This window comes from Gorilla gorilla, chromosome 2 (genome assembly GCF_029281585.2).
Source record: "Gorilla gorilla gorilla isolate KB3781 chromosome 2, NHGRI_mGorGor1-v2.1_pri, whole genome shotgun sequence".
NCBI lineage: Eukaryota > Metazoa > Chordata > Mammalia > Primates > Hominidae > Gorilla > Gorilla gorilla.
The window spans coordinates 141893131-141919407 of NC_086017.1; the positions used below are offsets into that span (position 1 = coordinate 141893131).

At 35.0% G+C, this 26277-nt stretch overlaps 1 protein-coding gene across 1 annotated transcript in view; it reads right to left on the bottom strand.

The window, feature by feature from the left end:
* PIK3R4 (phosphoinositide-3-kinase regulatory subunit 4) overlaps positions 1-26277 on the bottom strand; it is a 67591-nt gene that overhangs the window by 25478 nt on the left and 15836 nt on the right. The window contains exons 5-12 of the mRNA XM_004036303.5: positions 25584-25718; positions 23739-23960; positions 18688-18861; positions 13966-14111; positions 11960-12163; positions 3862-4063; positions 2514-2701; positions 1126-1336 (exon numbers count right to left, since the gene is read on the bottom strand). Of these exons, the coding sequence (XP_004036351.1) occupies positions 1126-1336; positions 2514-2701; positions 3862-4063; positions 11960-12163; positions 13966-14111; positions 18688-18861; positions 23739-23960; positions 25584-25718 (1482 nt within the window). The remainder of the gene's footprint in view (positions 1-1125; positions 1337-2513; positions 2702-3861; positions 4064-11959; positions 12164-13965; positions 14112-18687; positions 18862-23738; positions 23961-25583; positions 25719-26277) is intronic.

Genomic DNA, 26277 nt, shown 5'->3' on the forward strand with positions numbered 1-26277 from the left:
CAATACTTTCTAAATCTTTAAATCATTGACCTTTACCAGCATTTTCCCCAAGTCCACATCAGTAGCCCATGGGAATTCACATGATTTGTAAATATCTATATATAAGCACACTATGCATCTTCTCAATTTCAATTTTTATCATTAAAATGTAGACAGAAACTCAAAAAATATTTTTAAACCTACAAATCTAGTATCAAAGACTAACTCTGCTACATTACACTAGGCAAGTCTGTTAAGATAGCTGAGTCAGATTTTCATTTGAAGTATCTCTAAATTGCTTTTAAGTCTTAACAGAATATGGAACTGTTTCCTCAAAATTTTAATGTTGATCATCGTTAAGGCTTAGGGTTAGAGGTGATGTTGTTTTCTTTTTAATTATTTATTTATTTACTTTATTATTTATTTATTTTTTTGAGACACAGTCTTGCTCTGTCGCCCAGGCTGGAATGCAGTGACATAATCTCAGCTCACTGCAACCTCTACCTCCCAGGTTCAAGCAATTCTCTTGCCTTAGCCTCCGGAGTAGCTGGGATCACAGGCGTGTGCCACCACACCTGGCTAATTTTTATATTTTTCATAGAGATGGGGTGTCACCATGTTAACCAAGCTGGTCTCGAACTCCTGACCTCAAGTGATCCATCCACCTCTGCCTCCCAAAGTGCTGGGATTACAGGCGTGAGCCACCACAACCAGCCTGTTTTCTTTTTTAAAAAAGTACTCATCATTTTCTAAATTTTCTAACTTTTTCTTAAATAATATTAATGAAAGTATGTTAAACCTTCCAGAAATTAAAAGCAGGAATTTGGTCAAAGAAGCCAGACATTCAAGTGAAAAAGTGGCAAGGCATTAAACAGGTAAAACCTAGTACTATAAATGGGGAAAATGAAGCACAGATAGGCTAAATTATTACGTGATTGGCCTAAACATGACTTTGCCAGTTGTAAAAAGATCCAACTCCACAAATAATGACAAGATTTCTTACTTACTGCTTCTTCCTCTGGGTTTCCCAAATAACATTTTTGTTCTTACCTCTTTTGTCTGGTAGTTAAGTATTCATTTCCTCTATTAGATTCTAGCCTTAAGCACCTAGACTAGACTACAACTACCTATCAATGGAACTTTTACCAGGTGGTGGTGGTTTACTCTCCCATTCAGCATTTTCCATCATCTGCTTAGCTATTCTCTCAGCATTGCACTGCTCCCGCTTTTGCTGGATGAGTTGCTGAAGTTCAGTTTTACAAGTTGTAATTCGAATCTGATAGGTGGATGGTAAGATTGTACTACTTAAAACTGGTATTACTGGTTTTTTATTTTGGACAGTTGTCACTTCTGGAACCTACAAAACAAACAGAATTCTAACTATTTACGTCATAAGCAAAGTATATTTGAAGACAGAAGTGTACCCATGTTTTTATCTATAAATTATAACAGCTTTTTGTCCTCATTAATGTACCAATTTTAAAATCGATATAATTACAATTACATTTTTTCAGTGAAAACCCAGTTAAAATGAAGTATAACCCCAAATGCTACATTTCCATTTTTTATATAAATCCTACATTTTATATATAAAAAAACTGATCAGCACGAAAATAACATTAAACAAAAATTATCATTAAGTGAAAAGAAGAAATGGAATTTCAATTCAATTAATCTGGTTCAATTAATGTTTTTTATTTAAGATATGACTGACTAGGAAAGAGCTGCCTTAAATTACAAACTTATTTCAAATACAGATGCTCCTCGACTTACAATGGCATTACATCCCAAAAAGCAGATCATAAGTTGAAAATATCATTAAGTCGAAAATGCATTTAATACACCCAACTACTGAACATCACAGCTTAGCCTAGCCTACCTTAAACATGCTCAGAACCTTACATTAGCCAACAGTTGGGCAAATTATCTAACACAAAGCCTATTTTATAATAAAGTGTTGAATACCTCATGTAACTTACTGAAATCTGTAGTGAACACGAAAAATGGGATGGCTATATGGGTACCGGAAGTACAGTTTCTAATGAATGAATATCACTTTCGCACCATATAAACTCAAAAAATCCTAAGTCTAACCATCGTTAAGTCAGGAATGATCTGTACATAAAAAGCATCATGACATTTATCACACATAGGAAATTTGGGACTTCTTCCCAGAAGTATTTTTGCTATTTTATAGATATGGCTATGTTATACTGGAGGAGGAATAAAAAAGATTTAAAAGGTTCACTGCAGCCTAATTATAATCACAGTTCATAATAATGTCTTCAACCCACAATCTCAGATCACTGTATTGCCAAGTACTCTAAAATGAGATCTTTTTAGTACTTTCAATAACTAGATTTCCTCCCCACCATAAAATTAAAGATAAACCTGTCTTAGAAAGAAATATGACCTCCCTAAAAGACAAGTCACCATATTGATTTTTCCACTACAGTACACAGCCTTTAAACAACCAAAATAGCAGAAGAGCGTTCAAAGACATTAGGAGGACTACTGACTGGGTGACACAGTACCTGTGAAGAAGTTGACAAAGGGACACAAATGCCAGCAGAGGACTCGGAACGAGGAGGTTTCCCAGTCTGAATCACCTCCTGATCACTCCCTTTAGGTAGGGCCTGTGGCATGTTTGGTGGGTCCAGTGACCCAAACATGCTTTTCCATTCTTCATTTACATTTGAGTCTTGTTTTACATGTTTTCTGGCTATGAAAATATATTCAGAATAGTTAGTCTGAAGGTAGCCTTTAAAACCATTATGTGCTTTTATTGCCTTTGGAGGGGACAGGAGATGAGGCAGGGATAGCAATACACTTCATATTCTATTTGTTCCTTAAGATTTCTAATTTATTTATATTCATGTATCAATTCATTAACTCTCACTCCATTTCTAGGGCAGATGGAACAGATGTGCTTCCAATGATGTTAATAATAAGACCTAATTACTTCCTAGTTTCCCAAAGCCAGCTCAATTTCAAGTAACCACTATATCTAAAGTAGTGAATAGTAAGAAAATAGCATGTTTTAATTTGCATTTATTAAACTATTTACCTTTTCATATATATGCATTCTATTCTATCAGTTGTCTGTTCATATCCTTCAATCTTTCTTTTTTTGGCTTGCTTTCTTATTAATTTGTATGTTTTATATATTATGGATATAAACCATTAAAACTTAAGTTACAAATACTTTTTCTCAAATTTGGCAATTAGAAGTTTATTTTAAATGTAATTCATTAGCTGCCTTCAAAATCTAATGCTAGAATAGAGGAAATTTTAAAGGCATGTAACTGGCAGTGAATATATGTGCAAAAAGGGTATGCACAGGATCTTAGAAAACTTCATACAATCAATGTCAATGTCACAAGAGCTCACAGTTTCAGATCTCAAGACTACAAATGGTTAAGTCTTGTCTGGTCTCTACTCTTGTATTTCATTGTTAATAGCAAGACCTTTCTTTTTAATTCATTGGGCATTACCTACTACTAATGAACTAGAAAACTTGATACCATTTTACACAAACTATTGTTCTTGGGTTGCTGGTTAAAGGGTTAAAAAACAGAATTTCATCTTCAATCATACACCTCCATGGTGACAACGTGATTTTACTGTAAAAGTAGAGCTTTGGAATCAGACCTTGGTTTGTCACATACAGAGCTGTGATTCTGGCAAGTTACTTCCTTAACTGTTAGTTCGCTTCCCTATTTTTCTTCCCCAAAATCTCCCTGCTAAGTAATGGAGTCACTGTATTTGGAAGTTCTTTATCTGTGAAATGGGGCTTTTTATTTTATTATTAATTAGCTAAAAAACAGTCTTATGAAATAACTAACAACAACAAGCTACACACACACAAACAAGCATACTAACCCCGTTTGTCATCTGGTTCTTGTTTGGTTTTAACAAGATCAACTTGTCTCCCAGTTATGCCTAAAGCTGCCAAGTCAATTACACCTTTCTGACTACTATCATGAAGATGGCTCTGGTCCACTATATTGGCCTTTGCTTTATTAGATTTCATCATGAAGTCTTTCAGTGCCAGAAGTTTGTCTTCCTCTTCCTCTGTCATTCCCTAAAACCAAATAAAACCATATGTTCTAGTTTATTTTCACAAATAATAAAAACAAGCCTCAGAATGACTAACAACTGAAGGGACAAATCACCCAATTTAAAACTGAAAAGAGTCAGAAGGGTGAAACAACCAAGTCCAAGTGAAAAATAAAGTTAACAATACAGAATGACATGTCACGACTAAGATCTCCCAGAACACTCTATTAGGGCACTTTGTAATTTGTATCATGATTTATATCTTAACTTTCTTCCTAAAGGACAGTATTCACACACAACTCATCTTTGGAATTTCCAAAGAACACAATGTGTGATATCTAGTAGTATTTAAAATACAACTGTTGAATAAATATTTATTATTCATGTACAAAACTCTGAATGTACAATATTAAGCAAAAGAAAGTGTACCTACTTCAACTTTGCTCCTGGTTGTGTTGAGAAATTTATAATGAATGAGTATGTAAAGGCATTCTACGATATATAAAATATACTATGCAACTAAGGGATTGATTGGAATGCTGCCTCAACTGCAAATGTGAGCAACAAACCCAGTAGCAATCTAGGATAATGGCTGAAGTCAGACTGCCTAGGTTCAAATTCCAGCCCTAATTACTACTTACTGTATCTGTGCACCTCTATTTAGCTATAAAAATAATTACTGGCACCCATCTTATCAGATTATAGTGAAATTTACATGTTAATCCACCTAAAATAGTGCACTTGAAACGGACAAATACTAAGTAATCAATCTAAATAATTAATTCCTTGGCAACTTAAATATTCTGGTAAATGTGGCAGCTCTGAGTGTCTTTCTTTCCAACCATCCACAGAATCCTCTAGTAAATTTTCATCATGTAAAGGAATAAAAAACATTCATTTAATAAAATATCAGTTCTCCTGAGGCCTCAATCTAGAATCCCACTAGAGTTTGGAGTCATATTCACAATTCTCAGGCAGACTATGATAAAACCAACCCTAGGAGGGCACAAAGCTAAAAAACATGAAATAAAATTGCATTAAAGTACAATAATAATAGACATATTCTTGACTAAATCCCAGTGTTAACTTGCAATACTTGGTTTATTTTCATGTCTCCTCCTAAAATTCGCTTTAAATAGACAATAGCTACCTTATAGCTAAAGTAAGAGCTCTCTTTTTGTTAGTCTATGTTTTAGTCCACAAAAGGGAGGGCCACAGTAAGGGCTATAAATAGTAATGAAATACTGATACATGCTACAACATAGGGGGACCTTAAAAACATTAAGATCAGTGAAAGAAGCCAGACACAGAAGGCCACATATTGCATGATTCCATCAATATGAAATGTCCAGATTAAGCAAATCCATAGAGACAGAAAGCAGATTAGTAATTGCCAGGGGCTAAGGGAAAGAAAATGACTGCTAATGGATACAGGGTTTCTTTTCAGGGTGACGAAAATGTTCTGGAATTTAACAGTGGTGATGTTTGCACAACTTTGCAAATGTATTAAAAACCAGCAAGTTGTACACTTTAAGAGTGAATTTTATGGTAGTGAATTGTATCTCAATAAAAAACAAAAAATGTTAGCACTGCACCATGAAAAAACAAATTGACAAGAACATTACAAGAAAGGAAAACTATAGGACAAGGTAGTTCATAAACGCAAATGAAAAAATATCCACTAAAGTGAGCAAACCAAATCCAGTATATATAAAAACATTTTATATATTTATATTGTATTTATTTTCTAAAACTACATTTATATATAGATACAATATGACAAAACTGTGTTTATTTCAAATATCCAGGGAATAAAGCAAGTTTAAAATATGAAAAATCAACATATTTCAACACATTAACAGAACAGAAAAACCATATAATAATCTCGATAAAAGACATTCGATAAAATTTAACATTCTTCCAATAATCATCTTAGCTCCAGAAAGAGGATTTCCTTAATCTGTTCAAAAGATTGTACAAAAAAATTAATAGCAAAAATCACATTGAATGGTATAATGTCGAGAGTTTTCCCTCTGATATGAGAAACAAGGATGCCCACTCACACCAACTCCCTTTAATACTATACTAAATATCCTAGTCATTTAAATAAGGCAAGGAAAACAAAGGTATTCAGATTGGAAAAAAAATGAATAAAATAGTCACTGTTCACACATGATACAACTGTGAATGTACAAGTTCAAAAGAAAATGTTTAGCAAATTATTATAATTAATAAATTTTATGAGGTTGCCAGATAAAAGGAAATATAAAAATTTTTCCATATACCAGCTACAAACAAAATAATGTTTTAATATGCCAATTGTAATAGCACTCAAAATAATCAAAAGTGACAAGCTGACTTCTATAGGTTCAATGCAATCTCAATCAATACATCAGTAAATTTTTATTGCATAAAGTGACAAGCTGACTTGAAAAAAATCACATGGAAAATGTGTAAGAATCAAGGATAGCCAAGAAACTCTTGAAAAAGAAAAAAAAAAGTTAAGAACCAAGGATAGCCAAGAAAATCTTGAAAAGGAAAGAAAAAAAAAAAAAACAAGCTGGGAGATGTTTTTTTCTACCAAAGATCAAGCCTAAGTTATGGTAACTAAGAAAGTGCAGTACTAGTGTTAAGTCCATAAACATACCCACAAACTTCAGCTTCTGACCACGATGAAATAACAGGGACCAGACTAGTTTTACCCTTCCACTTTAAACAACTTCAAACTGTACAAAACACACACACACACACACGCATGCACACACACACAGACACACACTTTTCAGGCATGGGAAAACAGACAGGGCTACAATGCCTAAAATATTTAAAACTGAGTCCTATGACTGTCCCAGCAATACTGTCTAGAGAGAGTTGCCAGGCTACGGCAGAAGGAACATAGAGTAAAACAGAGCTGATTTCAAGAGACACATCAGAGTTCAAGAAAGTTACAAAGGCTAACTCTGTGGGGCAGAGAAGTGAAGGAGGATCTGCACAGAATGAGAGCTTCAGAGGGCTACAGAAGGGTCTCCTCAAGTCTTTGGCTGAATATGAAACTATGTATGCATAAGGAAACCACCTGAGGCCATAGAAAGAACAACACAAGGTTGGGAACAGTGCAAGATCTCTTAATATACACAAAGCATCACGTTCTGAGTTCTTAGTAGTGGGACTAAAGTGACCAACTAAGGGTTGGTCTGGACCTATCCTAAACCTATCTTAACAAAGCTTAAAAGCAAAGCTTAAAAGGATGAAACTGATTCCAAGTAACTGCACAGCAGAACAAGTCCAACACTGCAAAGCAATTCAACATCCAACATAAAATTCACAATCCACAGAGAAAGAAACTGCATGGCTGGAGGGCAGGGATTAGATAAAAACTTAACATTGCATTATATATCTTCTTATAGCTTTTGAATTTTAAACCTGTATTTATACTAATCTGTCAAAAAGTGCAAAAATAAAAAATCATTAAAAATGTAACACATTTTTTAAAGGAGTGAAATCATTTTGTATTATTTATTAGCACCTGATTAAATGGATACAAATAAAACAGGGAGCTATTGTAGATGGATCTAATGAGAACAGCCCTTCCATGAGTCATCTCCTGATTTAAGTTCTACTGAAAATCTGGAGTACAGATTCCAACTCCCATATGGGTAACGTTCCAAAAGTGTATGTTAAGTCTATTAACTGGAACTACTAACATATTTTCCCATAGAAACAATGCTACGCTGGTCTAGAAAGGCCTACTTTACCCATGATGTGTCTCAAGTACAGTCCCGTATAGAAGAGCACTGAAGAACTCTAAGCTAAAAAAAAACTATGTAGGAGTGTTCATATTGCCTGCTTGCAGAAGCTAAAAATACGGCCCTTCGCTCTGTAGCCCTGACATTGGAAACAAGGACTCGCCGGGCGAGGTGGCTCACACCTGTAATCTCAGCACTTTGGGAGGCCAAGGCGGGCGGATCACCTGAGGTTGGGAGTTCATGACCAGCCTGACCAACATGGAGAAACCCCATCTCTACTAAAAATACAAAAGTAGCCAGGCCTGGTTGTGCATGCCGGTAATACCAGCTACTCAGGGGGCTGAGACAGAAGAATCGCTTGAAACCGGGAGGCGGAGGTTGTGGTGAGCCGAGATCACACCATTGCATTCTAGCCTGGGCAACAACAAACTCCATCTCAATTAAAAAAAGAAAAAAAAAAAAAAGAAACAAGGACTCAATTCCTATCTCCAAAGCCTCCCCTGGATCCAAGTCTCTACTAGTAATCCTAAGAAACTCAGGTAGCACAGGGACCAAAAAGAAGTGAAGGTAGAGAAAAGGCTTGTAAGGGGCTGGAGGAGATAAACTGCACATGGGCTTCTCCCTAAGTCTATATAAAACCCAAGCCAGCTTCTGGGTCTTAGCTCTCTGTCCTCTGTTTATTTTACTTTAGAGGCCACACAGCACAGTGTAGGAATGTAGGCTTTGGAATCAGATAGGTTTAGATTCAAATGCCAACTCTGAAACTTACTGCACTATATGAACATAAGCAAGTTAACTACCTTCCTTGTGTCTCCATTCCCTTATCTATAAAACAGGAATAACACCTGTTGCTCAAATTTGTTTTAAGGATAGTCAAAAATATGGAAATCACAAACTGCACTGGTAAAGTCATTGCTGGCTTTCAAAAAACCGGAAGCTGGTGTTGTTCTGCTGTTATTTCTGGTAAGAACCTCAGAGTTTCTGGCCTGCTCTCCCTTCTACTAGCAGTGCTTATCTCTTGAACAGAGGATTGTCCCCTAACCTTTAGGAGTCTCCTAAAGCCACTGGCACCAGAGATAACATAAAATGGGGGATTATTTGTTCCTCTTTTTCCACTCAGACAAATGAGGGGATCACTGACAGACCAATGAATATACCAAGCACTAACATTTCAGAGGAATACGGGTCAGGGAGTTTTAGTGATTTTTATCATGGCACCCAGTAACGGGGGCTGGTATTGAAGGAGCAGTAGTGGTAGAAGGGGTTACAAGAACCGTAGGAAGCAGGAAGTAGAAAGGCTATGGAAACTGTTCCTTCCCACTCCTTCCTTTTACCCATGGCAGTGTCAAAACCTATACCTTAGCAAGGTAAAAAGAAGAGATGAGGGGCTAGGGTGGCCCCATGAGGTAACTAATGACTGATAAGGAAAAGAAAATGTCAAGATTAAGGTTTGTTTTGTTTTTTCTTGAGATGGAGTCTTGCTCTGTCACCCAGGTTGGAGTGCAATGGCGCGATCTTGGCTCATTGCGACCTCTGCCTCCCAGGTTCAAGCGATTTCCCTGCCTCAGCCTCCCAAGTAACTGGGACCACAGGTGCCCACCACCATGCCCAGCCAATTTTTTGGATTTTTAGTAGAGACAGCGTTTCACCATGTCAGCCAGGCTGGTCTCAAACTCCCGACCTTGTGATCTGCCTGCCTCAGCCTCCCAAAGTGCTGAGATTATAGGCATGAGCCACTACGCCGGGCCTGGGATAAAGGTTTTTAAATTAATATACAGAATAGGTAGGGGAGAGAGAAATAGTCACGACGGCCAAGACTGAAGAAACACTTAGATTGAGATGATTTTTACTGCACATTGAAATCTCTTTGATACGATTACTTACTCAGGAGAAACAACAGAAAAATGTGATTCAAAATCTAATTTTCCACAAATTGCTTTCTAAAATACAAAACATATCTAACGTACAAGCCAAGGTTAAAAGAAAACCCAAAGAAAAAGCTCTCCAGGAATTCAAGTCACATCAAATTAAATTTTTAAAATTTGCATTATGGCTCATAGAGCATATATTCAGCGACTGTATTCTTTATTTTTAACCATTTTTATTCCTATCTTGGCTTCCTTAAGTTCCACATACCCCTCATAAAACAAGATGTACATTTAGAGTTAACATTTCTTTTTTTCTTGGCTTCCCAAGGTGGGATTACAGGCATGAGCCAACATGCCTGGCCTAGACTTCATGTATTTATTTTTTAATTTGTTTTTTCTTTAAAAAGCAAAACAGGATACATGTGCAGAATGTGCAGGTTTGTTACATGGGTATACGTGTGCTATGGTGGTTTGCTCCACCTACTGACCCATCCTCTAAGTTCCCTCCCCTCACCCCCCACCCCTCAACAGGCACTGGTTTGTGTCGATTCCCCCTGTGTTCATGTGTTCTCACTGTTCAGCTCCCACTTATGAGTGAGAACATGCAGTGTTTGGTTTTCTGTTCCTGTGTTTGCTGAGGATGATGGCTTCCAGTTTCATCCATGTCCCTGCAAAGGACATGCTCTCATTCCTTTTTATGGCTGCATAGTGTTCCATGGTGTATATGTACCACATTTTCTCATCCAGTCTATCATTGATGGGCATTTGGGTTGGTTCCATGTCTTTGCTATTGTAAATAGTGCTACAATAAACATATATGTGCATGTGTCTTTATAGTAGAATGATTTATATTCCTTTGGGTATATGTCCAGTAACGGGATTGCTGGGTCAAATGGTATTTCTGGTTCTAGACCCTTGAGGAATCACCATACTGTCTTTCACAACAGTTGAACTAATTTACACTCCCACTGACAGTGTAAAAGTGTTCCTATTTCTCCACAGCCTCCCCAGGATCTATTTTTTCCCAACTTTTTTTTTTTTTTTTTTTTTTTTGGAGACAGTCTCACTCTGTCACCCAGGCTGGAGTGCAGTGGTGCGATCTTTGCTCACTGCAACCTCCGCCTCCCAGGTTCAAGCGATTCTCCTGCCTCAGCCTCCCGAGTAGCTGGGATTACAGGCACACAACACTATGTCCGGCTAATTTTTGTATTTTTAGTAGAGATGGGGTTTCACCATGTTGGCCAGTCTGGTCTGGAATTCCTGACCTCAGGTAATCCACCCACCTCGGCCTCCCAAAGTGCTGGGTTTATAGGCCTGAACCATGGCACCCGGCCTGTTTCCTGACTTTTTAATAACTGCCATTCTGACTGGCATGAGATGGTGTCTCATTGTGGTTTTGATTTGCATTTCTCTGATCATGAGTGATGTTAAGCTTTTTTCATATGTTTGTTGGCTACGGAAATGTCTTTTTTTGAGAAGTGTCTATTCATATCCTTTGCCCACTTTTTGATGGGATGATTTTTTTCTTGTAAATATGTTTAAGTTCCTTGTAAATTCTGGATATTAGATCTTTGTCAGATGGGTAGATTTCAAAAATTTTCTCCCATTCTGTAGGCTGCCTGTTCACTCTGATGATGGTTTCTTTTGCTGTGCAGAACCTCTTTAATTAGATCCATTTCTCAATTCTGGCCTTTGTTGCAATTGCTTTTGGCCTTTTTGTCATGAATACAATTCATATTTCTAAAAAGGCATTACCAATGCCAAGTGTAGTAAGATTTTGTTAATTGATTCAAATTCATAGGCTTTTAAGATATACCAGTAAACTGCTGGTCTATTAAACCTAAGATGCATTCTAAATACAAGTTATTTCAGCTGTTTACAAGTATTAATTACAAATTTGGATCGAAATGAACCAGGATTTTTCTATATTGCATCTGTGTTTTGCAATGTTTCTTCCAGCTAAATTTCATTACATTTTTGGTAAAACATAGAACTGAATCAAGACTACTAATTAAATCTAAGGTTGTTTCTACTGTCTTTCCCTCATTTATTTAGCCAGTAATTACAAAAGAAACTTAAGAGGTCTCCCATGATTCCTTATTTAGCTTAACCTGATACCTTATCATCATCTTATTATTATCTTTGTTTAGGAATCAAAAGCAAATGCCTAAGATGTTTGCCAGATTTACTTACTCATTTTTATGATGTAATCTAATCAATCAAAAACATTTTTAAAAACTAAATGGACACTTCAATATTTTTATGAAATTCGCATTTAAATGTAAGACTTCGGAAGGGTGATACAACCTGTGAGAGCAGCTTCTTCAGAAGCTGTGCTATGGCAGGATCCTCTGGCGGAGGGCAGTCGGGAAGAGAACCATTTCGTTTCTTCTGACGCATGTGAAGATGTCTGAACAAGCTAGTAATATCTTTAGACCTCAAAGCATAATCAAATATAGAACGACTTACTGGTTCCTTTAAAACACTGAGCAGAACAAGTTTTCTTTCAATCTATATTGGAAAAATAAAAAGGATCAGCTAAAAATATAACATGTACAGTTATTTTCAAATTCAATAAATACAACTTGTGAAAAGTTAACATATTCATTTTCTAAGAAAATAAGATATTAACATCTGTAAGTGTGTAGAAGAAAAAAGAACACTAGTAAAATTTAAAGAGCTAAGGTATCTCTTACTTTTCATTGTAGCGCTAGACCACACATGTGTGTCTATCATTGGAAGACTAATCATCCAACCCAGGAAATTTTAGAAAACAAAAAGAGGCTTTTCTAGATCCCAATATGTCAGACAACGTCCTAGATCTAAAAAGTATGTGCAGTTCACAGGTCTGACAACCAGCAGGTACTGATCCAGAAAAGATGCTCAACAGCCACAGGTCTTCCTTCAGTTATCACATTTTCGTGGTAGATTCAACCACTTCTAAAAAACATTGCTATCTCCATAGTGTTTATAAAATCTTTCCTTTAATTATCCAAAAGGAATACATTCCTTGTCAATGCAAATAAAATGGATGAGTACTGCTAAAAGTAACCAAGAAGATTATCTTCTTTTTTTTCTTTTTTTTTTTTCTGTGACTCTAGCAAAAGAACCAAGAGGACTTCCTTTAGATATATTTAACTCCTTGGTGAAGTCAGCCAGTGGAAACCAGCATAAAAAGATATCTTTTGTCTAATCCAAATTGTAGAAAAATAAGATTCATGAAGCAAATGAATAATTAGCCTCTCAACTTCTGATCCCTGGCCTTTCAAAATACGAAACAATGACAAAAGAAAAAGTTCAATGAGCAAACTTTTAAATAGAGTAACTATTCAAAAGGAGTAGATATCTCTAGATTTAATTTCCAAGGAAGCATAAACTTTTCTAAAAAGGCATTTTTTTCTGATAGTGCTATCCATCTTTCATGTATATATAAGTTGCTCTTGGGGTAAAAATAAAAAAAAAATCCTACAAACTCTATGAAATAAAGAATGATAACCTCTAGAAATAAATGAATCTATGAAGAAAAGAAGGTATAACCAAAGCTTCCTAGTTTCCAGAGTTTATCCAAGGCCATTTTCTGCAAAGGGAAGGCACATTGAAATACAAAAGTGGGAGAAAGCCAGAGAGGTGTGTGAATTCCAAATGGGAAATGGAGTTCTGGTAAAAATAGGAACTTTCAGATGTTTTAACAGCTAGAATCATCCTTCGCCACTTCAATACATTTAATGCCTATCTTGATAGTTTGCTGTCTAGCAAGATGAAGGGTATAAACACTGAAAATCTAGGTGAATAATATTTGCCCTGCACAAACCAAAGACCCAAAGTTTATCACCAAGTACTGCTAAAGGTGGAGCAGAGGTTGTGGGGTTGTTAGAATAAAAAAGAAAAGACATCAAAACAACCAGTTAGCGGTGAAAAACTTAAATTTGAAAAAGACTTTTTCTAATTTATTATAACTGGATGCAATCAGTTATGCCTTTTAAAATAAAAAGCAGAGGGCCATCAATATACGTTTTTGCTAGACTATATTTCACTTTTAACAGATGCTTTATAATATTACACAAAAGAAAATGTATGAACTACTGTACGCTACATTAGATATAACATGATGTAAAACATAATAATCTTTTGCACTTTTCTGACCTTCAAAGATGCTTGATTCATTAACATTAATTAGCTTGAAAGGAATATAAACATGCTATAGCCCAATTTAAATACTTAAAAAATGTTAAGAAAAATAGGACTCTCTAAACATTTTTTTTAAAGAGGCACAGTTTGGAGGAAAGACTGACTCCAACTTGGAACATGTATACCTGTATTATTGGTTGGGTAATATATGGGTCAAGATAAGGCATCAGTTTACAGTAGACATCAGCTGTACTTATTTGACGAGCTACCACTGTGATAAATCCCACGGCACCATAACGTATCCATAAATTGGGATGACACAGGAAGGGGGCTAAAGAGGAAAAGAAAAGGTAGGGATCAAATAAGTTATTTCAAACTATCGGGATAAACAAATTTTTACCTTATAACGTAACTGAGAAAAGGATTTTGCCACAGTGTTACTATCAGGAGCCTTCACATACTCAATTACCCTGAAGCATAAACTCAATCAAGTGGACACACTGTTATTATAATATTCTCTTATTATAAATATCACAGCAGTACCACAAAAGAACAAAAACAGTTACCTCATAGCTGAGGACTTAAAATTTATATTTTTTTAGTCAGAAGTAAAATTGTGTGGGCACCTACTCATTTATAACACTGGATTAAAAACTGTTAGAGACATTACAAGTCCCAACAGCATATAGCTAACTATTATTCCCCAACTTGTACCCCCACAGAAGTTCAAGGACATATCCCCTCTACCACCCAAAGGGCAGAGAATTTGGGGAGAAGTTACTTCTCCAAGCTACAGCATAAAGATTAAGGGAACAATCTAGCCTATCTGATATTCTTTTTAATGCAGGAGTTTGATCAAATCTAATACATAACTCACAGTTACTTTCACAAGGCAATGATGAATGGAAACAAAAAGGCTGAAAACATGATACCTATTCTTAAAAAGTTTAAAATATAACATTAAACCAGAAAATTAAATGAATGTCTTTTCATACCTTTTAACAATTTTATGTATTAAACATAAAATCAATGATTTCAACTAATCGACATTAGACTAACCTGATTTAGAATAAAATCCAAACTTTTAAAGGCAAGAAAAATTGTATTAGCTCTGAGCATGCAAACACACCAGTATTCAGAGGATATTTCTTTATCTTCTAATATTTATTTAGTGTATATAAGAAATACACATTAATAGAGAAATAGGAATACAATCATAGGCTAATAATACTTATATTAACAGGGGAAGGAGAAAAGATGCGTTCAAAATATCTATCTCCCAAGGTCTTGCATTTCTAATTCTTCTAATTATAAATGAAGAAGATTTTGTTTATTTCATAAATACCCTGCAGCCTCTGATCCATCCAACAAGGGACACTGGGTATTTTCCCTGTGATAAGAGGGAAAATGAGGACTGGAAAAACATTGGTAAACCTCCAGAAAGTAGCTAAACCCATAACAGTTTGACAGGAGTTGGGAACTGTATTATACTGAATTATTTACCCCAATTCTTAACTTCCCTGTATCACACAACCACACTCATTCACTTTGTATACACCTGTAGTATACAAAGGATACTTCTCTGCCCCCTTTCTTTTGGTTTATATCACTTGCTTTGGCCAATGAATATTACGACAAACAGGAATCTGAAATGTGCTACATAGCTGGGTTTGCCCTCTCGTGCTTCTGCCATCACCATGAGAACATGATGTGGGTAGCTACTGCCCCTACAATGAGGGCCCCAGAATGAGACAGATGAATCACAGTCATCACAGACAACCTGGAGATGCAGAACCTGAAGCAGGGCCACCTATACAACCCACAGGTGCATGACGAAAAATTTACTGAAGGATTTACTGAGATTCTGTGGTTGACTGTTCTACAGCATTATTATATCATTAAGTAGCTGCCTGATACAAAGCACCTCAAATACTCAAAACAAGAAGAAGCCTGAATCTAAAGAACTGCCTATGAAATAGCATATTCAATCTTTTCTTCCTTTTTTTTTTTGAGACGGAGTTTCGCTCTTATTGCCCAGGCTGCAGTGCAATGGCGCGATCTCGACTCATCGCAACCTCCGCCTCCTGGATTCAAGCAACTCTCCCACCCCAGCCTCCCGAGTAGCTAGGATTACAGACATGCGCTGCCAAGCCTGGCTAATTTTATATTTTTAGTAGAGACGGAGTTTCTCCATGTTGATCAGGCTGGTCTTTAACTCCTGACCTCAGGTGATCCGCCTGCCTTGGCCTCCCAATCAATCTTTTCTTTGTCTAACACATTCAACTTATCAGAAGACAAATGTGGGGGAAAATATTCATAATAGCTAAGTGGGAAGAGTATAGTTTTTAAAAGGAGTAACAAAGAAATCATAATCACCATCAAAACCACCACCACCATTCTCTTTAAGAGTCACTAGGCAGTGAAATCAATATGGCTGAATAGGACATTTCAGTGTTCATCCTCTTGTAGAAAAAAGTCTGTTTTAACAACTATCAATGCATGAAAACACCATTACAAAGGAATCCAGGTGAGAGATTACAGCACCTGGGTATAGCACAAAAATGAGAAAAGCCCCAATGAAGAGGGCAGGAAGGGTAGTTTCACATAACCCATGTCAACATTCCCCGAAGTCCAGGCAGCCAGCACAGAGCAACAAGAGTGAAACTCCGTCTCTAAATAAATAAATAAATACTAGCCAGGCGTGGTGGCACATACTTGTGGTCCCAGCTACTCGAGAGGATGAGGCTGGAAGATAGCTTGAGCCAGGGAGATCCAGGCTGCAGTAAGCTGTGATCATGCCACTGCACTCCAGCCTGGGAGACAGAGCAAAACCCTGTGTCTTAAAAAAAAAAATTAAAAATGGAACTATCTGTGATCTTGCAATCCCTCTTTGGGGCATATATCCAAAGGAAATGAAATTAGTATGTTGAAGGGATATCTGCACTCCCATGTTCACTGGAGCATTATTCACAAGAGTCGACATAGGAAATCAATTTAAGTGTCCACTGAATGAATAAAAAAAAATGGTGTATATATACAACTAAAATACTACTCAGCACTAAAAAATAAAAATATCCTGTTATTTGCAACAACACAAATGAACCTGGAGAACATTATGCTACGTAAAATAAGCCAGAAACAGAAAGACAGATACTGTTATGATCGAACTAATACGTATTATCTAAAAAAGTTGAACTCTTAGAAGTAAAAAGTAGAATGGTGGTTACCAGGGGCTGGGGTAGAAGGGAGGGTGGAATGGGCAGGTGTTAGTCAAAGGATACAAAAATTCAGTTAGACAAGATGAATAAGTTCTTGTACAGTATGTGCAAGTACAGCATGGTGATTATAATTAATAATAATGTATACTGGAAAATCACTAGGGTGTAACTCTTAAATGTTCTTACCACTAAAGAAAAAGAACTATGGATATGTCAATTAACTTGATTGCCATAATTACTTCACAAAGTATATATATATATCAAAATATCATGTTGAACATAATATACTATCTTTATTTGTTGATTATACCTCAATAAAGCTGGGGAAAAAAATCACTACAACAGAATACACATAGTTTAAAAACAGAATGAGAGAGATGTATATAGTCTATCATTTGTTTTAAATAAGTAGGTGTTTCTAAGTTACTAAAATTGTTTTTTACTTTTAAACAGTTTTAAATGCCAAGAAATGACTGTTTACTTGATTTTTCTTGGTAAGGTGTTTTTTTCTCCCCATAGTTTTCATATCAAATTCAGTTGTAGTTCTAAGGGAGTTATCCATTGAAGAAGTAGTACCACACTGGGTTTATCCTGTATATAAACATAATTTATTTTGACACTAAAGATATATGAGCACTCCATATATTCATCCTGGGATCAAAGACTAGAAATAGCAAGGTCCAGAAAAATCTCCACAAACTTTGAGTGCAGGGGTAAAAAACTATTTTCATGATGATTTTTGCTTTAAAATTGATGGGCATCTGTTTTGTAGATAAACAAAATGCTAATTATAAGCTATATTAAATTTCAAAAATAATTTCCAAAAATTATTTTGAAATAACTAATCAGGCCACAGAAGCAATGTATTATGTGAAATTATAATAGAATAAACATATTATTCAAGTCTATGAATTGTTAACTGGTAATCAATGCAGTGACAGACCCTTCACATCCAATTTTCAACTTGACTGCTGGTCAAGTGCCCAAAAATAATTTTCATCTTCAGACCAGTCAAGGCTTTACCCACATCATGGTTTTTTTAACAACAAAGTCTCGGCCAGGAGCGGTGGCTCGTGCCTGTAATCCCAGCACTTTGGGAGGCTGGAGCAGGCAGATCACGAGGTCAGGAGTTCAAGACCAGCCTGGCCAACATGGTAAAACCCCGTCTTTACTAAAAATACAAAAAAAAAAAAAAAAAAAAAAATTAGCCAGGCATGGTGGCAGGTGCCTGTAACCCCAGCTACTCAGGAGGCTGAGGCAGGAGAATGGCTTGAACCCAGAGGTGGAGGTTGCAGTGAGCCAAGATCACACACTGTACTCCAGCCTGGGCGACAGAGTGAGAGACTGTCGCAAAAAAAAAAAAAAAAAAAAAAAATTAAAAATAAAAGAAAGCCAAAACAAAAACCAAAGTCTTGCTTTTTGACAAGGGTAACACAGACTTACCAACAGATGAAAACAAAGCAGTACTTCCCAACCGAGCTGGAGGACCCAATGAGTCAGCTTGTCTGTCTCTCACATACATATAAGCATGCACACATACACATACATACGTATGCACACCCACACAATCAATAGTAGGAACCCCACACAATCAATAGCAGGAACAATAAAGTTGCAATTCTTTATATTACCTAGAAATTTTATAAAGTTCTTCCAATCTCATTCTAATTTCGAGAAACAGAAACTTACCAATATCACTGGCAAATTCGTAAACATGGGGTTTTTGTAGCAGTCCTAACTGGCACATACAAGTAAGGGCATAAAGAGCTTTCACAATGACAAATTCCTCAGCATCACTAAGACCTTGTTGCAGCAGGGGCTTGAGAATTGAGGAGCTCTGCCAGCCAACATAGGCAGCAACACCTGGAAATGAAAAGCAATATTATGTGATTATTCAATACCTAAAAGTACATATATCATTAAGTAAAGCAATAAAATTAAGCAAAAGCCAAACATATTAATCAATTACCTAGGAAAGAACATTGCACTTCCTACCCAGCATGATAAAGTTAAAAAGACCCACAGCAAGGCAAATCATCAGGAAATTCTCGGACACCACAGAAAAGCTAAGATCCTAAGAACTTACAGAAATGAAAATATAGGTCTCCTAAAAAGGAAGAAGAATCAGACTGTAATTATATAATCTTCAGCAACAATGGAGGTTAGAAGACAAGACATAGGCAAGCAAGGCATTAAAAGTTATGAAAAGAATTCTATTTTCAGTCAAACTGTCAAGTAAATTTAAAAAAAAGTCATTTCAAGACATGTAAGGACTATTAAAAGTTTGCCTCCCATGCAACCCTTTCTAGGAAAGTTTCAACCTAAGAATTCAAGGGCAAAAAAAAGCTAGCAAAGACCTAGAAATCAGTCAGCCCAGATTAGAATTAAAAGCTAATAAACGTCAAGAATGTCATCAAGAAGAAAATGGAATAGATTCTAAGCAACAAATAAAATTAATAAGAAAGAAGCTAGCTATTACGGATATGGTGACAATTTATTACTTTTCCTTCTAAAAGGAAAACAAAGAAATCTAAAATTCCGGAAATTGCTCAAGAAAATCACAGTCCAAATATGAAATTAAAATAAATAGTGTATTTAGTAACTAGAAGAGGGAGTAAAGTAGAGTCCACTGGCCTTGCTATAAACATACTCAAATGGTGAGGGGGGGGCAGTCACTGAATTGGGATTGTGATGAAGCAAATATAATTACAGTATATTACTTGGCTCCACAGTCAATAAAATTTACACATTCATAATCATGTATTTTGTTTTGAAGCTTCATAATCAGTCTATACATAAAAGACTTCATTGTGTTATAGAACAGAACGTATTATTAACTATGACAAAAAAATTGTTGAGAATTCTCAATTCTCAACTAACCAAACAATAAAAAAGAGAGACATAGGTAAAGAGAAGGGGCACTAATCTTGTACTGCAAATCAGAGGTGGAGCACACAAAATAGATTTAATTACTTAAAGTTATTAAAACAACAAACCAAAAACTAAAGCACAGAAAATAGTAGTCAACATCTCAAAAACTGAAAAGAGAAAAAGGATCAAGGCATGTTATGAGTGAATTAAATCTTCATCTGGCACAGAAAAAAATTCAAGAGATAAAGTCCAAAGTTGGTTATTCTAAAAATAGTAATATGAAAATATTATTTAGAGATATGGTAATAATCACCTGAAAACACTAAAATAAAAGCAGAAAGCTGAGTAGTTGCCTCTGGAAATTTCAACTATTGTTTTTCATACATTATAAATTTTGATTAAATTTTAAATAATTTCTAAAAGCCTATTTCCTTTATGATTAAAAAATTATGTTAGAATTTAAAGAAAACAATTATATCTAAAATTCCAGTGAATTATATTTAGGAACTTTACAAACTGAAATGTACAATGAGCTAATAGCTAAAACTATTTTGAAAATGAATGACATCTGAAACTTACCCTATCAGATGATAAAGGTGATTAAAAATATATAATAATGTAAATTGAATATGGCTATGAATATGAGTACAAGAAGAGAAAAATCAATGGAACAGACTAGATAGCCAGCAAACTGACCTTAACAGACAGAAGCATGCAACAGATGATAAAACAGTAAGAAACAAACCAGTAAGAAAAAAAACAAAAAAAATGCTTAATAAATTATGCTGGAAAATCAGTTACATATCTGAGAAGAAAAAGAAAATTTAGTTTTCACCCCACATCACAGACCAAAAATAAAGATCAATTAAACAGTTAAGTGTAAAAACTAAAGCATGAAAAAGAAAAAAAGACAAGCACACAACAGATTATTAATCTAATTCTGGAATGGGAAGAGACTTTACATACAAAAGCAAAAAAAAAAAAATCACAAAGCAAAAAGATCGAATAAACTGACTTCAGAAAAAACTGTCTACAGAAAAGATTTAAAAATCGAGTTAAAGAACTAAGAAACGTGAGCTTAAAATTGATTTAAAAAATTAATGTTCTTAATATGTATATAAAGGCTCGAAAAGAACAAGAAAAGCATAAGTATCAGAAAAAAATAAGCCAAAATAATGAATTTTAAAATTCACAGAATTAGAAATATGAATGCATAATCAACATGAAAAAGTTTTTCAACTTGATAGTTAAGCTAAGAAATATATATCAAAACAAGTTATCATTTTACCCTTCCAACAGGCAAGGACTAAGTAAAGCCTATTTCACACTGGATGGGTGTGCAGCACTTAACGGAGATGGGGATGCAAAATGATATAATCATTTTGAATAGCTTATAAATGTGTCATGAGTTTTAAAAATAAATTCACATTCTTTAACACAGTAATTAAAATTTTTTTACTTCTATCCTAAGAAAATAATCAGAAACAACTACTTACATACATACGTTGCATATTTATACCAAATATATAGATTATCTATATATGACAGAAAAAAATGAAAATAATTTAAATATCCAAAAGAAGGGTTAAATTTTTGCAAAACTATATAAAGGAATAGTTTAGACCTATTAAATTATGATTTCAAATAAATTTTTAATGATATGAGAAAATGCTTAAAGTATGTTATTAGAAAAAAGTTTAAGAAATAATAAAATAAAATTTGGAAGTAATATAATATATACATAGCACTTACGCCAGGCACTATTACATATATTAATTCATTCTATCCCCCAACAACCAGTAAGACAGGCACTATTCTTATTTCCATTTTACAGATAGGTAAACTAAGCCACAAAAAAATTAAATGATTTTCCAAGAACAACTAGTGACAAAGTGAACACCTGAACCCAACAGTATAGCTCCACAATGCCTGCTCTTAACGATCAGCATATGACAGAAAGGGATAAATGGGATGGAAAGAGAAGAGGAAGAGCTATGGGAAAAAACATCAAAGCTTTAACAGACATTGTACATGGGTTGTAGGATTAATGGTCATTTATTTTCTTCTGGTTTCTGTATTTTCCAAATTTTTCTAAGTTTTATTTCTAAAAGTAATATAAGCATGTATTACTTTCATAAATAAAAAATTTATTTTTAAATTAAGACAAACTAATATGTGTTTCAAAGAACACATGAATTGACCAATAGATAGGTGAAGTTTTAAGAACCGACTTTTCCCGAGAAAAGAAATAAATATAACATTATTTGGAAGAAGAAGAGAGCAAGCAAGACAAAAAGATGTAAGAATCAAAGAATACTGTATTCAGGAACTGAGTTAGATGAAGTCCTAGATGGAAGGCTAAGATGCATCTATAAATTAATGCAAAAATAAAAAACAAAAGATGTCTGAAAAGAAAAAAACAGGTACAGTAATTTCCAAAAATAACCGGGAATTTGAAAGTTTTTCAAAGTAGAAAGTACCCTTTCCTCCAAAACATATGATAGCATTTGCAGAAATATCAATCCTGTTGCCACATAGGTTTCTTGCATTTTATTTTTTTAGCAAACAAAAATCAAACAGCAAACCTTTCCTAGATTATTGGGAACCAAAACTTAAAGTCTTTTTTTTTTTTTTTGAGATGGAGTCTCGCTCTTTCACCCAGGCCTGACTGCAGTGGCGCAATCTCAGCTCACTGCAAGCTCTGCCTCCTGGGTTCACGCCATTCTCCTGCCTCAGCCCCCCCCGCCTCCGAGTAGCTGGGACTATAGGCACCCGCCACCACGCCCGGTAATTTTTTGTATTTTTAGTAGAGACGGGGTTTCACCGTGTTAGCCAGGATGGTCTCGATCTCCTGACCTCCTGATTCGCCCGCCTCGGCCTCCCGAAGTGCTGGGATTACAGGCGTGAGCCACAGCGCCCGGCCCTTAAAGTCTTACAGCTTCCTGCTGCCTCACAAGAAAGTCTGGACACCAGCCAAGCTTTCTATTGTGCAGAATAGTCTTTAAACTTTTCGGGTTAACAGATAAACTGTTACAACTATGTGGGAAATGATATAATAGGGGGTGGTGGATAATCATAATAATATGAATTTAGCATATATTTCATAATTGGCCAAATCTTAAACTGAAAAGATCAGTACATTCAGGGAAAAGGGGATCAGTTATTATTCAAAAGAGAAAAATATTAAATCCTGTATCAAACATGACTTAACCCATGCAAAATACTGTCCACTTCATTTACTTCTAATTCTGAATACAAATGTAATAGAAGTCATGCATATAAAACACAAGATGTCTGACTTTAGATATATCTAAAAATCAAGAATTGTAAAATGAAAGAACAGCAAAAAAAAAATGCTGCTTAAATTTTCACAAATTTTCAGTTACACAAAACAAAGCCTTTAACTTAATTCTTTCCAACTACATTGATTTTCAACCATGATTATATTTTAACTTATTTTCTGATTCTAAAAGTGATGCATGTTCACTTTTATTAACATGTTTATAAACATATATGATTTCTGTTATTGTTACCTTTACACTACAGCAATCATTCTTTAAGAGGATTTACAACCTACTTATGTCACTTTAACACACTTCATGGTACTTTCCGGGTCATTATTCTGTCTAAATATAGTTAATGACCACACGGTATTCCTTCATACGGATGTAACACAAGTTGATATACCAACCCTTTATTTTACCAAGCAAAAATACTTACATCATCCAAAAGCAGCATGAAGACAGAAATACTAGGAATTCATTTCATTATTAATGAAATTTGGTAGTATCATCTATCCTTCAGATTGCATGGAAGTATTTGAGAGGATGATTAAAAATCTTAAAGGAATTTAAAAGCAAAAAACATACCAACTATACTATCAAAAAATGCTCCACGTAGATGCCAATCATTCTTATCATTTAGGAAAGTAATCATGTGGGACAACAAAACATCGTTGGCTTTCTGACGTCCAAAGAATACACACAGCCGTGTTATTCCATTTTCCATCAAGGTTTGTTTTACAATATTTTCAGGGTCACTTAGCAAAGTAACAACTTTCTGCTGGACCATTTCATGTAAGGCTTGGAGCTCTAAAAAAAAAAAAAGAAAGAAAGAAAGAAAGAAAGATAAGAAATAGTTAAGAAAAGATCAATTTTTCCCCATACAGATAGTCCCAGTCTTCTTTCTTACTCATCAGAGAGACTGATTACAGAATCCACCGAAGTCTTTAATCACCAATTTTTTGCATTATTCAAAGCTCTGAAGGATGGGAAACTGAAATATAAAGTGAAGAATATCCTAAAAAGCAGATGCCACATAGTTACTATCTCACTAATCAAATAGTTTCATTTATTAGCTCAAGGAGAAAATTATAGAGAAGCACCAGAAAGGAAATCACATTGCCCCAGTAAGATACCAGTTAATCAAGGACTTGAAAACACTGGAATAGGATCAGGATATAATATGATGGTACTGAGCAATCCTTTTAGAAAATGTTTTTAAAGGTCAGTTTATTTTAGAAAGCCAGAAAACACACTGCAAGTTCCGTCAAGGCTTTACTTCATCTGGCCACTGTCTTCTCTGGCCTTATCTCTTCTCTTCCTCACCCTCACTTTTTCTCACTTATTTATTTACTTAGCTGCCTGTCTTCTTTTTACTAAAATGTAAGCTCAAGAGCAAGGATCGTTTATATCTTATTCACCACCATGCTCTAGTGCTTAGGGCAGGCTCCTAATTGCCTGATGCAGAGCTAATCTTTAACAATTATCTGTGAATAAACAGAAGATGGGGGCCACTCTTGGTCCAGCTACTACTGTCAAGGAAAAAGGTAACTGGTCTGACATGCAAAACTATATGCTCACATTAAGAAAAACTTTAGATTCCCTCCCCAAAAATTTTACCATTTAACTTTATTATCTCAACAGGTCCAATTACATGGTTATAGGACAGTATTATTTTCCAAGTAATTCCATAAAAAAAGGCTAGGATTTCCTGATACATCCTCCTATAACTTCAAAATTATTCCACTGTATTTAACTCTAGATAATATACGTTGTCTAAAAATGGTGCCATTCTAACAAGTAACAACAATTGTAGTTGTTTGCAGCATAAAATTCTAAAAAACTAGATTTCTCTAGTTTTTCACAACTAGAAGCATCTTGGAGAAAATTACATCTATTACTTTACTTCTAAATCTTTTACTCAACAAACATTAAGTAAAAATCTGTAAAGAGTTGTATAACACAAAGAAACCTAAGACAAGGACTTTGACATCAATAAGTTTACCGTCATCACATCTGTTCCTTTATGGTTTTTTGTAAATAATAAATAGTATGAAATAAAAACAATTTATGATTGAGGATACTCAGAATATACTCACGTAAGAAGAAAAGGTTTAGCTTCTTTAGCTATGATGTTTCTAATTTTTTCTTTTATGAGAATTATATAATTCAGCCAGCTTTACTGTTCACACAAATCAATTCTGGCTGACAAACAATTGAGTTTAGTATCCATGGTGACAAGCTGATTATTTTTGAGCAAGGTAACAGTATATGAGGATAGAGAGAATAATTAGACACCAGGGACTCTTCCTATCTAATATATAGATCTGGTATTCCTTCACCTTACATGAAAACTACAAATGATAGTTTTACAAGTTAGCATCAGCAATTCATTCTAAATAACAGGAAATCTGGAAGAGAAAATTATACAACCTGTGTCATAATTTCCATTTGGATGTGTAACTTCATCTATTTCTTCATTATTGGGGTCATTTTCCATATTAAGATTTTTTAACTGTACTAATTCCAGGAATCTCAGAGCTGTTTCTGCCAGCAGAGCTATGTTTTCTATAAAATAAAAAGGAAGAAAATTTATAATTACAATCTTAACTCTCTGTAAAGCTTATTAACTTTTCCTCCCTGTCTTTATACATAAATAATCATAAGCCTATGGGAAAAACAGAACTTTTCAATTTAGCATTTAACCTAATCAGATTTTAGTAACCCAGCTCATAATCTATAACTGTCTCCAAACCACTAGTCTTATTTTTGAAACACAGCTTAAAAAAATAATAATATAAAAATAATCTAATACCCCATCTACTGAGGACCAAAAAAAAAAGCCTAATTCTCTGCATGGACTTACCTTTTAAACAGTATCCTTGACAAGTGAGAGATATTTATTAGACTAACAAAGAAACATCCACATTAAAATAACAGATAAAGCTAAGCTTTGGCATCAGAAAGACCTGGGTTCACATCTCAACCTTGCCACTTACTAACTTGACCATTTAAGCAATCTGAGACTGTTTCTTCACATATAAATGAAAAGTCACAACTGCCTCAAAGAGAAACCATTGTTAGACTGCTTTACAAGTGATACTCAAGTTCTTAGTGAACCAAAGTG